Here is a 15228-nt window from a genome sequence, read left to right on the forward strand (position 1 = left end):
CCAGATCCTGTTCGGCCAGATTCAACCTCTGCTTATCTATATCCAGATCCCTTGCTATCCAGATCCAGATCCCTTGCTATACGGTACATCTAAAACTTTCTCTGAACCCTTCTGTGTATTCCATTACTTTAGATCAATCAATGGATAAGGACTCATCACGTACAGAAGCCCCACGTTGTAGTTTTGATGGTACCAACTATTCTCTATGGGCCATCCATTTTAAGAACTTCCTCAAAGGTCGTGGTTTGTGGGGACTACTGGATGAATCTGTTACTATCCCCACAGATGCCGCCAAATTAGATAATTGGGAAATAAACAATGGACGGATTATTACCTGAATTCTCGATTCGATCCATTGCTGTTGGACTCACGCCTCATCGCACTGCTAAGGCGATGTGGGAACATCTCCAGTCGATTTATCAATAAAGTAATGCGGCCCGGTTATACCGTCTGGAACAGGATCTTGTTACCCTTACTCAGGGTAACGACAGTATTCAACATTTTACTCCAAAATTGTCACAATCTGGACAGAGATGACTATGATGGATCCAATATTTCCTTATGACTTTAAAATATTCCAAACTATGCGCGAGAGTGCGCAAGTTCGTCAATTCCTTATGAAGCTACGTCCGAAATTTGAGCATTGTCGGGATGCTCTCTTGAACCGTAGCACTACTCTTTCATTGAATTCGGTTATTAATGATTTATTGACTGAGGAACAATGACTGAAAGTTCTCTCAACTCCGGGCTCATCTGATATGGTGCTTGCTGTGTCCACAACTCCACCAACACGTGGTTCTGGTTCCTCTCCCTTGACTTGTCGCGGGTGCAACAAGGTGGGACATGTTGTCGCTCAATGCAAGGAATGGTGTGCTTATTGTCGACGGACTGGTCATGGTATTCAGGACTGCCATACGCGAGCTTATGCATCTTCTTTCGGCCATGGACGTGGTGGCCGTGGTCGTGGCTGTGGTCGTGCTCTTTCTACTACGGCTGCCACTATTTCTTCCGAGACATCTGTTAGTGAGTCTGCATCTACTACTTCTGCTAAAGGTCTTTCATCTCCATTGACTCCTGCGATGCTCCAACAAATTGTTCAGGCCCTTTCTGCCGCCGGTATGTCAGGTATATCCCCATCTTTTACATGGTTCTTCGATTCGGGTGCTTCCAATCATATGACCGGTGATGTATCCCATCTTCGTGACATTCGTCCCTATACCGGCAATCAGGCTATTTCTACTGCAGATGGCACTAGATTACCTATTCAGTCCATTGGATCATTGACTTTCTCTCCTTCTGCCCATCGCCAGTTCACTCTTCGTGATGTGTTTCATGTCCCTAACATCTCCTCCAATTTAATTTCAGTTGGTCAACTCACTTCCAATAACTGCTTAGTCATATTTCTTCCCAACTGTTGCTTTGTGCAGGATCTGGCAACGGGGAAGGTACTTGGGAAGGGTAGGCGGCATGGTCGTCTGTACGTGCTTGATTTTGATCCTTCTGTCACCCCGGCTCGTTGTTTCTTTTCTCCATCTTCATCAGATATTACTTCAGCAAATAAAATATGGAAACTGTGGCACTTTCGCCTGGGTCATCCACATTCGGATCGGTTACTTCAGTTAATTTCATCTGGCATGTTAGGGAATATTTCTTTTAATAAAAATGATTTGGATTATTCTTGTTCTTCCTGTTGTCTTTCAAAAAGTAAGTGTATTCCCTTTTCTTTAAGTACTACGAAAACATCTTCTATGTTTGAACTTGTGCATACAGATGTCTGAGGTCCATCACCAATTATGTCCCTCTCTGGGTTACGATACTATGTTATATTCATTGATGATTTTACACGGTACACTTGGATTTACTTTCTGCAATCAAAGTCACAGGTTTTTGAAAAATTCAAGTTATTTCACTCTATAGTGGAAACTCAGTTTCGGGTTCCAGTTTAAACTCTCCGCTCTGACTCAGGGGGGAATATCTCTCAACCGATTTTCGTACCTTTCTTCAAGGTCATGGGATTATTCATCAGACCGCCTGTTCTGATACTCCACAACAAAATGGGGTGGCTGAACGGAAAAATCGTCATATTGTTGAAACTGCCAACACTCTGATGACAGCTTTGAGTGTTCCTCGTTCTTTCTGGGCGAAAGCCATGTTACATTCAATCTACTTAATTAACCGGATGCCAACCAAAGTTCTGATTGGTAAATCTCCCTACTTTGTTCTCACCGGCTTACCTCCTGCATATTCCACACTCCGTGTGTTTGGTTGTATTTGTTATGTTCACCTGGCTTCACGTGAACGTAATAAACTATCTCCAAAATCGGTCAAATGTATGTACTTGGGATTTGGGGAAACTCAAAAAGGTTTTCGATGTTATGATCATGTTTCTCGTCGTGTTTGGGTTTCACGACATGTTGTTTTTCTTGAACATTTTGCCTTTCATTCATCTCTTCCTCCTCCGCACACTCTCAACTCTTCTGGTCTAACCACCTTTCCTGAAATTCCGTTTGCCTCGAGTACTCTCCCTCGTCCATTGCAGGTATACTCACGTCGACCACGTACAGATCCACCACCTATTACTCAACCCGAACCTACTATACCTGTTGCGGATCCTGAACCTACCTCGATACGTCGTTCTGCTCGTGAACATCGAGCGCCTGATCGCTTGATATGCTCTATGTCTGCCATGAATTCTACTCTGGATACCGTCTCTATTCCTACTTCATATTCTCAGGCAGCCACTCATGATTGTTGGAAGAAGGCTATGGTAGAAGAACTTGTGGCATTGGATGATAACCATACGTGGGAGGTTGTCCCTCGACCCACTGACCAACAGCTAATTGGTAGCAAATGGATTTATTCTGTAAAGCTCAAATCTGATGGATCATTGAATCGATACAAGGCTCGACTTGTCGCTCAGGGATACAAACAGGAATACGAAATTGATTACGATGAGACTTTCGCTCCTGCGGCCAAGATGAAAACTGTTCGTACTCTTCTGGCTATATCTTCTGTTCGCTCATGGCCACTCTCTCAGATGGATGTGAAAAATGCCTTTCTTCATGGAGACCTCCAAGAAACCGTATATTTGAAACCTCCTCCTGGCTCTTTAATTCCTGACAATAAGGTATGCCGCCTAAAGAAAGCCTTGTACGGCCTCAAACAGGCACTGCGGGCATGGTTCCAACGCTTTCACAATGTGGTTACGGGTGCTGGCTTTACTCAAAGTGGTCATGACCCATCCTTATTTTTGCGCACCACTGCTCATGGGATTGTTATTGTTCTGGTTTATGTTGATGACCTCCTACTGACTGGTAGCGATGCTACAGGCATTTCGGCTTTAAAGGAAGTTCTGCAATCATCATTCAAGATGAAAGACCTCGGCCATCTTACATATTTTCTTGGACTTGAATTTTCACGTTCCAACCGTGAGATTTTGGTCAGCCAGCGTAAATATATTAAGGATCTTCTCACCTTAGCATCACTGACGGATCAAAAGATGGTTCAGACTCCTTTAGAACTTAACGTTCACTATGGTCGTGATGATGGTGATCTACTTACACAGCCCGATTTATACCGTCGTTTGGTTGGGAGTCTGGTTTACTTAACTATGACTCGCCCTGATATTGCCTACGCTGTCCAAGTCGTCAGTCAGTTTGTTTCTGCTCCTCGGACTCTTCATATGACTGCGGTGTTGCGCATCCTACGGTACCTTCGTGGAACTCTAGATCGACCTCTGTTCTTCTCCTCCACGGCGACTTTAGACCTTCGTGCTTATTCGGATGCTGATTGGGCCAGATGCGCTCTCACGCGAAGATCTATCACTGGCTACTGTGTTTTTCTCGGCACTTCTCTCATCTCTTGGAAGTGTAAGAAGCAGCCCACTATTTCCAAATCGAGTACAGAAGCCGAGTATCGGGCGATGTCCGCTGCGTGTAGTGAGCTTGTCTGGTTACGTGGACTTATTTCAGACTTGAGCATTCCTCTATCGAATCCTACTCCACTCCATGTCGATAATCTCAGTGCCATTCAGATTACCTCTAACCCAGTTTTTCATGAACGAACGAAGCATATTGAGGTTGACTGTCACTTTATTCGTGAGAAATTTCAGTCTGGGCTCATTTCTCTTCTACATGTGGCATCCCGTGATCAGATTGCTGACATTCTCACCAAATCCCTCACGTCTGCACGTCACTCGTTTCTTGTTGGCAAACTATTACTTGTCGATGACCAGCATTAGTTTGAGGGGGGATGTTAGACACCTCACATACCTTGTATATCTTGTTACCTTGTATATCTTATTTCTATAGATAGGAGATACTGCGTTTACTTCTTTCCTTGTATAGATGGTTGTAATCTTTATATATTCAACCCCATTGGGTTGTCTCAAATACACAGAAAATCTTCTGCATCTCTCAGTTTTCATAGCACACAGCACTGGCGTCGGTAATGTGTGCTGCTGGTAAAGCTCTGCAGGCCCCCCCGTGACGTGTTTTGTTCACACCGCTCATCCATTTTACCTACTCCTTCTAGGGCATGAACTCAAAAATGAGGCAGATCCAAATCTAAGGTGGACCATACCATAGGTGTTTGGCTCAAATTCAGTCATTCATGTGATGTGTACATGCCGGGCATGCCAAAGCCAAATGCAGCTTGAATTGAACTGAACGTCTTGGAGCATGCCACTACCACCTAACCATTCAATCGCATGCACTCTCTCAAGTCATTACGTAGACTATGGCCTTTTGCATTGGCCATCAGATCTGACGATGTTAGGTCAGGTGTAAACAACATGAAATAGTGGTGAGTGAATGCCCATCATTAAAAATTTCCTACGGTCCACTGTGATGTTTATTTGCCATCCAACCTATTAATTAGGTCGCACAGACCTAGATGAAGGAAAAACACAAGCATCAACTTGATCCAAAACATTACATTGGGTTCTAGGAATAGTTTTTACTAGTGGGCATTCAATCACCACTGTTTCCTGTGGTGTGGTCCACCTGAGATTTCGATCTGCCTCATTTTTGAGCTCATGCCCTAAAATGAGCTGACAAAATGGACAGCGTGGATAAAAGACATACATGATGGTGGATTCAATAGAGCATTTCCAACAGCACACAGTAATGACCATGGTGCTATGTGCTACACTATGCAATTCAAGTCCATCCAATTGTGCCTTCCCTCCTGGACTGTCCTTCCTGTCTGGTTAATGGCCTGGTTTTGGACAGTAAGGAGAGTTTATGAGTTTATGGTAGAAGGTCCACTGATCAAATGGCTAGGATCATTCAGTCAACGTGACTTTGGTTAGTGGCCCATCAATTGGATGGTCAGGAGCTACGGGCATGTGCGCCAATTGAACAGTTTCCACTGGTTCATATCACACCATTAAATAACTAATTCTTTCTATCATTCAAGCTCAATGTGAGGCACTTCCTTCATGTAGCAGATTTGGTTATTAGGATCAACTAAAATTATTTCTACATGTCTGATAATGGCAACTTGCTAACCATCCCCAGCTCAGACTGCAACTTCTAAGCTGGGAAAAACCTTCCTATCAAAGACCCAACTCATAAGAAATGCTTCGAATGTTAGTTGATTACTTGTGTTTCTTTCTACTCGCACCGTCTATAGCTCAAATGAACTTCGTGTCCAGTTGGGTTAGTTCGATGTAAGAACTTGATTGAATCTTTGATTTACTGGAATCTCTCAACACATCCATTGAATTGATTTATCTGGTTTTAGTCGATCCTATCAGCTAACCGACTCGATGAGTCTCGTCAAGTTTGAAAGTGTGAATTTGTAATTGACTTGATTCAGAATCTCACTGAGTTGAGTTGAGACAGCTGAGTTTCAAGCCAGGTAAAACTATTGATTTCTTTGTAGAGGGATTCAATTCTCTACCAATACCATCTTTAAGTTAGTTATCAAACATTCATGACTTGGTATGCATCTATGAGATCTTAACCTTTCACCTATTAAGCCCTGAAATGGATGGAGCTTTCCCCAAAAATCACACCAGTCGGGTGATCCTGGCAACTGATCGGACTAATCTTGAGGATTACAAATGGGTGGATGGAAGAAAAACAGCCTAAATAGGGTCAAAGTTCAATGCACAGATCCTCCCATTGATTTCTAGATTATCCATGGTAGTGCACAATAGATGGACAGTTCAGATCTCATACATGTAATTGTATATGCCTCATGTATGGACATTGTGCACTTGATTGTTTCGCATAATACTGCCTGGCTAGATCCTCTACAACATTGTAGAATAAGCTTATTATACAACTCTATTTTGTGGGGGCCACATATTGTTGTGTGGAATCCAACTCATCTAGAAGGGTCAACCCACCAAGAAAGTGGAATGACCCAACCCTCATGTTGGTTGTCTGCTATGGTGCGACCCACCTAATGATTGTATAGATGTGATTTTTTAGGGATATCATTATCATGGCGCAGGTTGGATGGCATACACACATAGACCCACACAAACAGTTGAATAGCATTTACTTGCAGGTGAATAAGTTTAGGGCATGCAGATGGTGGATTTTTATTTTTATTTTTGTCAACCAGAAATGATCCCAGAGGGACCAACCTTCCTGTAACCTAACCTCTGATCTGGTGGACCCCATCTAGGGATGGAAATGCCCCAATAGCTCTCCCATCTGATGCTCCCAGCACAGCTAGAAGCAATTGTTCACATTTATTGGGAGGCAAAATCAGATGGTAATGCTTTGATTTGATCAATACTGCTTGAATGGTTCAACAGTCCTTTTAAAGGTTGGATTGGCACTCTCTTGACCCTTGTTTTCTTTGGGATTCTTTGGGGGATTTGGAAGAGGAACAACAGGATCTATGACTGAGTTGTGTTGCTTTGAGGAGGAAAACAATGTCTAAGATTGTTTGTAGGGTGCTAGTAATACCAGAATTCAGTGGCTTCCTGTTGAAAATATTTCAAATAAAATAAAGAATTTTTTGAAAAATAAAAAAAAGAGGAGAAAAGAATCTGTGGTTTTAGTCTTTTTGTGTGGTGATTGTTGTTTCTTTGTGAAAAAAGTACGTCCCACATTGGATGGGAATGGAGAAAAGAATGTTTGTGTATAAGAATACACTCATATATCCTTCATGAATGTGCTAAGCTATACCCAAGTTCATATGCGCACGCAAGCCCGACCGGATATCTACTAATGGCCAGCCCTTCATTGCCAGACTAGAAACAATCAGACATTTTTTGACCATTCGTGAATAAAGTCTATAAAAATGTCTTTGCTTGGGTCATTTCAACACAAATTCGACTCTATAACTTTGCGTATTTCCAAGTGACTATGTTCATGCCTCACCCTAGTAGAGATTCAAAATCTTCGTCCTTCTGCAGATGCATTGATCAGGTTTGAGGTTCCAATTTTCTTTTACTTTTCATTTGATGTTATTTCCCATACAAATTTTCAACTCCTCTTACTTTACGGCTTCTTTTTTGGAATAAAATGTGTGTGTGTGTGTGTGTTTAAGAAATGGATAATTGTAGAAAGGTTTTTCATACAACATGTAAAAGATGCATTAACAAGTCAAGCAACTCATCAAGGGGTTGAGCCCATTCCCAATGAATGGCACTATCCCACTAACCTCTTCTTTGATCATGAACATGAATGGGTGATGCAGGACATGAAATTCGAATTTGATGTGCAAGATTCCAGGCTTAAGTTCACGTTAGTTCAGAAACAATTACACAAATTCCATATCCCACATGAAAATCCAAACATTCAATTAAGGGGAATCTATGCAGGTCCAGGCCTACACATGTTAGGGCTGGATCAATAAAAATTATGAACCAAACAATACTCAAAGATAAAAAATAATCATCCACACATGCACAGTAATCAATCCCTAATCCAAGGGATTCACTAATTTCAACTCAAGGAACCCTAGGGTGGGAAAAAAGGTAAATAAATTAAGGATAATACAATCTAGGGTTAGGGTTTATGAAAATAGGTATGAAAAAGGAAAAATAAGAGAAAACCTGAACCGGGAGAATTCTTGCGAGCGGACAACAGGCCAGGGCCTGGCGCACGTTCGAGCAGGTTCCACACCCGGAAACCGATTCCTTGGCCCTGGTTGTCCAAGGGTGGGCTCTAAACTCCCAAAGTTTCAAGGCGTTCCGAGCTTCGGGCTATGCGCGGTGCTCGGCCGAAGTTTCAGCCCTCCTGCAGGGCCAGTTTCTAAAAACTAATTGTAGGGAAAAAAAAACCCCTGCAAAACTGATGGATTTGAAGCGAGGATAGTTGTAGAAGGTGAGATATATGGATGGAAAAGGGTAGGGGCGGATGGAGATAGATGTGGCTTCGCACCACGGTAGTTAGCCCTTCGAAAAGGGAGGGCTTCGCATCCGCTTGAATTTTTCCACAACTCAAAAACTCAGATAGTAGAAAAAAACTTGCAGAAATTTTTATTAAACTTCAATGAATCATAAGAACTACAAGGGGTGCCTATTTATAGGGAAAACTCTATGCCTCAAAACTCACGCCATGTGTGCAACCTATTACTTGGTGATGAAGTAAACCAAAACAAAAACTAACCAAAGAAATCTAAAGCGTTCATGATATTCTAAATAATATAAATAATCAAAACTTAAAATATGAACTTAATCCGACTACTGGGCCTCGATCATGAGTTCCCATGATGGGTTTTACTTGATTATCGGGCTCACTTCAAGTAACTAAAACTCCATCTTCTGGCTAGGGGCCCATCCCTGGATGTCGTCATCGATCCAGATCGACGGTGGGGCCCTCCTTCATGCGTATGTGCGTAGCGGGGTGGCATACGTGTGCATGTGCGTGTGATGTCCCTGTCAATGGGTGGTCTGCTACAAAATCCATCTACCATTGATGTGAACTGCTACGACTGTATATCACACGAGCAAGGTGGAAGCAACGGCTTCAGTCCCTTCCTCACTAACTGCAACAAATGACTTGTGGAATATCTTTGAGACAGTTCGTGATAGTCTACCATCTCTGTAAGCCCGCCTTCTTCTGAGTAAGGTGAATATAACCCCAATTCCTTCATAATCCCTGAAGCTTCGAACCCAAATGAGATCTTGAACTGTGGGAGCTGAACCCTGCCGGCTTCAAATTCCCAGAGCTTGATATGATGACCCAAGAAGCTGGAGTCGAAATCAAAATTTTTTATGAGATTTGGCAATCTGTCTCTCATGCGAAAGGATGAAATACACAGAGAATTGACGGTCGGTGTTTCCTTGTTGGTAAGGGAGTGCCGGTGTTTCCTTGTTGGTAAGGGAGTTTGAGGACTTTGAATCCATCAAAGCAGCGGAGGAAGTGCTTGTTCTTGCTGCTCGTCATGAAGGCCACTCAGCCGATGCTTACATCGAGGAGGTAGAATGCACTGTCATGGGTCTTTGACACATAAAATGCCTAACTCCAGGCACCTTTGAAGTAGATTGCATTTGCAAGAACAAGCATGGTAAAGCTATTAAGAGATTGAGATGGAAGAAGCTCTTTGATCAGGCTGTTTGTTGAGCTTTCAATCCACGAATTCACTTGGTGGGCTGCTTCATAAGCCTAGCGATCATGACCATCATCATCAACATCAATGAAGAGAATTGCATTGCTGTTGTAGAGAAGCACCAATGATCTTCCGCAAATTAGGAAGCTTGCATTGATCCTCACCCTCTCCGCTATTACTAGCATAGTGCATGCGCATTCAAAGTGCAGTTGGATCGTTGAAACGAGTTCTTCGACGAAGAAGAGAATGAAACAGCTTCAAATTTTGAATCATGATTGAAAAAAATCATTTTTCATATGAAAAACGAGTATAAAACAATCATTTATTCGACAGTTCTCTTAATCCATTGAAATCCAATACTTGAGCAAGTAATTCATGTCCACAAGATTGGAACAATCACAGCCTCTCCATCTTCAAACATTTTTTTGTAATCCATTTTAAGGGACCGATCTGATTTATTTATTATTTTGGTTGAAAGGTGATGATATTTTATTAGAAAGAAAACCAAAGAAGGAGATCTATTACAAATTACATCATTGAAACCCAATACAAAGGGGAAAGATTACATTACACAAAAGCCTCCAAACATGAGGCCTAACCCATTACATCCAACTGGGACCAATCTGATATTGCAAAACCAGAACTCAAAATTATCTTTCAACTCTTTAAAATTCACAATCCAAATGTAAAAGTGTGCCCCAAATGCTCTTGCCTATATTCAACTTTTCTGAACTAGGGCCACGTTCTATTGAATTGAATTGAATTGCATTTCCCACAAAATTCGAATCAAATATCGCTTTGATCCAACTTGAATTGCAGTTGGTCTGATCATCCGTTGAAATAAATGGCATCGCCCTGCTTTCATTGACTTACAGATCAATGACAAAGTAACAGTTCTTGAGCTTGCATATAGTGCTCGAATCTATATTTATTTCCAGCAGAACTATACATGGAAATGCTCCTAATGATCGGTTCAGAGATAATCAAGCTATCAATGATGGATTTATCATGTTCCCGCAGAACAATACAGCCCCACTAACCTCTTCTCTGATCATGAACATGAATGGGTGATCCGCTACAAAGTCGATGGGCGTCATAGCCTTACACCACTCCATCCGGGCTGCTGTCACTGCAGCAGCTTCAGTCCCTTCCTCATTAACCTCCACGCAAGCCTTGTGGAAGATCTCAGAGACTCTGATGACACCATGATTCTGCACGTATTCTACCATCTCATCAATCTCAGCTTGATCTGAGAAGGGTAAAACCAGTCCCATTTCCTTCATGATCTCCGACGCTTCGAACCCAAATGAGATCTTGAACCTCGGCACTCTAAACTCGCCGACTTTGACTTCATAGAGCCTTGTATATTGATCCAAGAACTTGGGGTCCAAAGTCAAATTTTGTACTAGATCTTGCAGCCCGTCCCTCTCATCAGAGAGGAAGAAATACATTGCGAACTGCCTCTTGTCTTGGCCTCTCTGGTAAGGGAGTTTAAGGACTTTGAATCCGTCGAACGAGCATACGAATTGCTTCATCTTGCTGGTAATGAAGGCTACTTGGACACTATTTCCGTCGAGCAGGTAGAATTCCCTTTGAATGGTTTCTGATGCGTTGAACTTCTCGTTCCAAGCTCCCTTGAAGTAGAGTGCATTTGCAAGAACAAGTACGGTGGATTCATACGTAGGCCCCGAAGGAAGAATCTCTGTGATAAGCCCATGAGTCGCGTTTTTGGCCCATGCGTTCACTTCCTTTATCGCTTCATCACCCTTCATCAACATTATAATACTTATTCATTATCATCATTACGGATGGCACCGATTTTCGCACACTAGCAAACCACCTTGGTTTTCTCAGTGTGTGAAAATTCTCTGTTACAACCACAGTTCTAAAACTCAGTGACTTGAGTTGAACTCCACCGAGTCAACTCGACTACAAATCTAGTCTAGTCACTATGAAAATTGCTGAGGAGTCTGACTCGGTCTACTTGACTCATCGAGTCGGCTTGCCTAGTTGGTTGACTCGAGTCGAGACACTTTTTTTGAAGTGCTGATGATTGATTCGAACTCATGACCTCAACCAAGCTGGCTGGATATCAAGTTGAATTGGATTTTCAAGTTTTTAAACTACGGCACTGACCGTTGGTGTAAAATTCAGAATTCAGAAGACGGAAGATGAATTCATTCGACATGGATGGTGATCATGGATTGAACCAGTTAGGCATAATGAAGAAGCATGGCATATACCGAATGGTATTTTGGACAGCATATCATGCACCGATTGATATGCTGCCATCAGAGATACCTCATGGGTAGGATGCATGTCTTGGGGTCCACCATGGTCACAATTCACAAGTTTCTAACACCAGATTGTTCATCTACATTGCAAGAAATAATCCACTATGTGTATCCAATCAGAGTAGATCAAAGATCAATTAGCCATTGGAAGTAGGTCTCACTTAATCCTTTCAACTTCTTAGAATTTGAGAAAGTGAAACTCACTTGCTCAACTGTTTGATTGTTAAAGCATAACAGACTACGTTGTGAAAACTGTAACTTGTTTATTTCATTGAGAATAATAGAAATATAGAAAAGATGAAATAGATCTTAACAAATACACATCTTTAACAAATAAGGAAATATTACAATGTAATACGATTACCTGATCGACTCTAACATTGATTGTACTCAGATATTTTGAAATTCTAGTAGAGTATTTGGCACTGCATCATCTTTGAGAAGCAGGATTCACAAGAGCAGTTAATAATGTGAAATGGAAAAGCAGTAAAACAGAAGTGAAAATTACGCACCTTCATTTGAAATTTGACCGCCCTTGCTTCTGCTTTGTGAATGGAATTTACAATATCTCTGAAGGCGGGTTTCAAAGAAAATGATTGCTCGACCCATACGCTATTAGCAAAGGATAGACGGGGTCCACTGATCCCAGCTCCTTCAGCAGATATGAGATGAACAAGTCGGGAAGAAAGTGAGTTGAGTTCCTCAATGCTTTCAGAATTCAGGAACTGAAGCATCAGTTCTAATGTATGTCCTTTCGATCCAGCGGCGATCATGCTCAAGACGACATGGACAGATAGGGGAGAGAACACGAAATTCAACCCTTTTTCAATCTCCTTGAGTCCGACACATTTTGCTATTTGCAGACAGAAATCAGTGTTGAGAATGCTGGCTGGCTGAGGAGAAGCCATTAGAGAAGTTTGAGCTATGAACAGAGGGTGAGGAGAAGCCATTGGAGAAGTTTGAGCACTGTCCAGGGGCTTTTTTTGGTAGAGAGATGAAATTTTCAGAAGCTGAATTGCCGGCTAATAAGACAGAAGTTGGCCGGCTTACAGTGCCTAATGAACAGAGGAAGCCTTACAAACTGCCCTTGGTTTTGCCCGAAATTATCATAGCAGTTCTATTATTGATCGGCCTAGATGGGTGGGCCCACCGGATTTGATGGTATCCGCATGATCTTGGGACCTTCGCACAAAGCTGAAGATGGACGGTCAATGTCCAACGGTCCGCCTAACCACTAAGGGAGCAGGGAGGATTTGATCACTAGTCTGATTATATGGTTAAGATGGCCCACAGACTAAAATTAATGGTTTAGATCATCTAAAGGCTGGCCTAATTAGCAATATGTATTTTTCCTTCTTATTCTTTTTGGATATTCTCTCCATTTAGATTAAGTTACAAGGGAATACGTCTTCTATTTTATAAAGGGAGGAATCAAGAGGATATGAGAGGAAAGAGAGATTACTAAGGGAAAAAAATCAAATGGACCCACCCAGTAGTGGTTGCTCACAAGTGGGCCCCATGGGTCCATATCCAACACCTATCAGCACTAACCGAATGACCCCAACAATCCGAAAATTGCCTTGGAAATGATTGGACGGTTAGGATCATCTGAACAGCATAATCATCGAGCAGTGATTTATCCAAGGTGGAGCCTGCAGGATGGACGGTGGGATTACATTCTGTAATTTATGTCACCAACAACCAATATGAAATTCAGGTGATGTGATCGAAGTTTTAAGAGTGTTTGATACCCATTTTAGGATGTGGATGTATTGTAATTCACGCCAAATTTTAATTAACAATATCAGCATTGTTTCTATCTACGGCTTCAAAGCCAAATAAAAAGAATTTAAAATGCAAGCTGAGCAAAGGTTTGGTTTGCTGGTTCAAACCATTGATATGATGGGCCCCACCATAGATTGGCTTCCCTGGATACTTCCCCAGATTGAAGGATCCTACTCTTTGATCAATGGCCTGCAAATGTGGGGTCGGGATTGTTGGACATAGGCCCGTGGGGCCCACTTGTGGGGAATCATTAGTGGGTGGGTCCCACAAGGTTCAGATGAGGAGATAAGGATAAGATGGGATAATCTCTGGTCTCATCCAAACTCTCAATTGAGAGAATAATATTGTCTATCTAGCTTGTCCCTTAAACAATCTAAGCCGTAGATCATAATTTGAGGCCATTTATACTGTAGAATTAGAAGGGTGATTAGACCCATCTATTCTAGTAGTAGTTACATGGACTGCTAGAACTGGACCGTTCATCCTTGGCTTGGTGGAGGTCCCATATGGTGTAGACCGTCAGATCTAAAGGCCCACTCTTCCGCATAGACTTTAGTGCCATTCGGATATTCAAGGATTGCATTCAAGAGAGAGAAAGCCAAAGAACAATTCGAATCTCCTTCCGGTCTAAGAGATCCTGTCTAGATAACCTAAAAAAGGGACTGCCTCCAACTAGTGTCCATGCCAATCTATCTGGACTATCCAATTGAATGGACTCGGATTGCATGGTGTAGCACACAACACTGGCATCGGTAATCTGTGTTGCTGGAAAAGCTCTGTAGGCCCCCCCATGACGTGTTTTGTTCACACCGTTCATCCATTTTACCTACTTCTAGGGCATGAACTCAAAAATGAGATAGATCCAAATCTAAGGTGGACCACACCATAAGTGTTTGGCTCAAATTCGGTCATTCGTGTGATGTGTACGTGCCGGGCATGCCAAAGCCAAATGCAGCTTGAATTGAACTGAACGTCTTGGAGCATGCCACTACCACCTAACCATTCAATTGCACGCACTCTCTCAAGTCATTAAGTAAACTCTAGCCTTTTGCATTAGCCATCGAATCTGAATGCCCATCATTAAAAACTTCCTACGATCCACTGTGATGTTTATTTGCCATCCAACCTATTAATTAGATCACACAGACCTAGATGAAGGAAAAACACAAACATCAACTTGATCCAACACATTACATTGGGTTCTAGGAATAGTTTTTACTAGTGGGCATTCAATCACCACTGTTTCCTGTGGTGTGGTCCACCTGAGATTTTGATCTGACTCATTTTTGAGCTCATGCCCTAAAATGAGTTGGCAAAATGGACAGTGTGGATAAAAGACATACATCATGGTGGGTTCAATAAAGCTTTTCCAACAGCACACAGTAATGACCTTGATGCTATGTGCTACACTGCAATTCAAGTCCATCAAATTGTGCCTTCCCTCATGGACTGTCCTTCCTATCTGGTTAATGAGCTGTTATTGGACAGTAAGGAGAGTTTATGAGTTTATGGTAGAAGGTCCACTGATCAAATGGCTAGGATCATTCGGTCAATGTGACTTTGGTTTGTGGCCCAACAATTGGATGGTCAGGAGCTACAGGCATGTGCGCCAATTGAACAGTTTCCACTG

General features: G+C 42.2%; 3 protein-coding genes across 3 annotated transcripts in view; 1 reads left to right on the plus strand and 2 right to left on the minus strand.

Annotated features, from left to right (window-relative positions):
• LOC131218661 (serpin-ZX-like) overlaps positions 1–15228 on the minus strand; it is a 29254-nt gene that overhangs the window by 7102 nt on the left and 6924 nt on the right. The window lies entirely within an intron of this gene.
• Positions 748–1687, plus strand: LOC131218662 (uncharacterized). Its single transcript, XM_058213335.1, has 2 exons — positions 748–1125; positions 1428–1687. The coding sequence occupies exons 1-2, from the start codon at positions 759–761 to the stop codon at positions 1460–1462; spliced, it is 402 nt and encodes a 133-aa protein (XP_058069318.1). The 5' UTR covers positions 748–758; the 3' UTR covers positions 1463–1687.
• LOC131218659 (serpin-ZX-like) lies at positions 10355–13170 on the minus strand. Its single transcript, XM_058213330.1, has 2 exons — positions 12326–13170; positions 10355–11285 (listed from the first exon to the last, which is right to left on the minus strand). The coding sequence occupies exons 1-2, from the start codon at positions 12761–12763 to the stop codon at positions 10503–10505; spliced, it is 1221 nt and encodes a 406-aa protein (XP_058069313.1). The 5' UTR covers positions 12764–13170; the 3' UTR covers positions 10355–10502.

The sequence above is a fragment of the Magnolia sinica genome, chromosome 11 (assembly GCF_029962835.1).
Source record: "Magnolia sinica isolate HGM2019 chromosome 11, MsV1, whole genome shotgun sequence".
NCBI lineage: Eukaryota > Viridiplantae > Streptophyta > Magnoliopsida > Magnoliales > Magnoliaceae > Magnolia > Magnolia sinica.

What these genes read in the sequence shown, in the direction of transcription:
- LOC131218662 (XM_058213335.1), top strand. Translation starts at nt 759, where the DNA reads ATGGTGCTTGCTGTGTCCACAACTCCACCAACACGTGGTTCTGGTTCC. An exon ending in TTCTGCCGCCGGTATGTCAG is followed by an intron (nt 1,126 to 1,427) that starts GTATATCCCCAT and finishes TGCTTTGTGCAG; the next exon opens with GATCTGGCAACGGGGAAGGT.
- LOC131218659 (XM_058213330.1), bottom strand. Translation starts at nt 12,763, where the DNA reads ATGGCTTCTCCTCACCCTCTGTTCATAGCTCAAACTTCTCTAATGGCT. An exon ending in CGGTCAAATTTCAAATGAAG is followed by an intron (nt 11,286 to 12,325) that starts GTGCGTAATTTT and finishes ATGTTGATGAAG; the next exon opens with GGTGATGAAGCGATAAAGGA.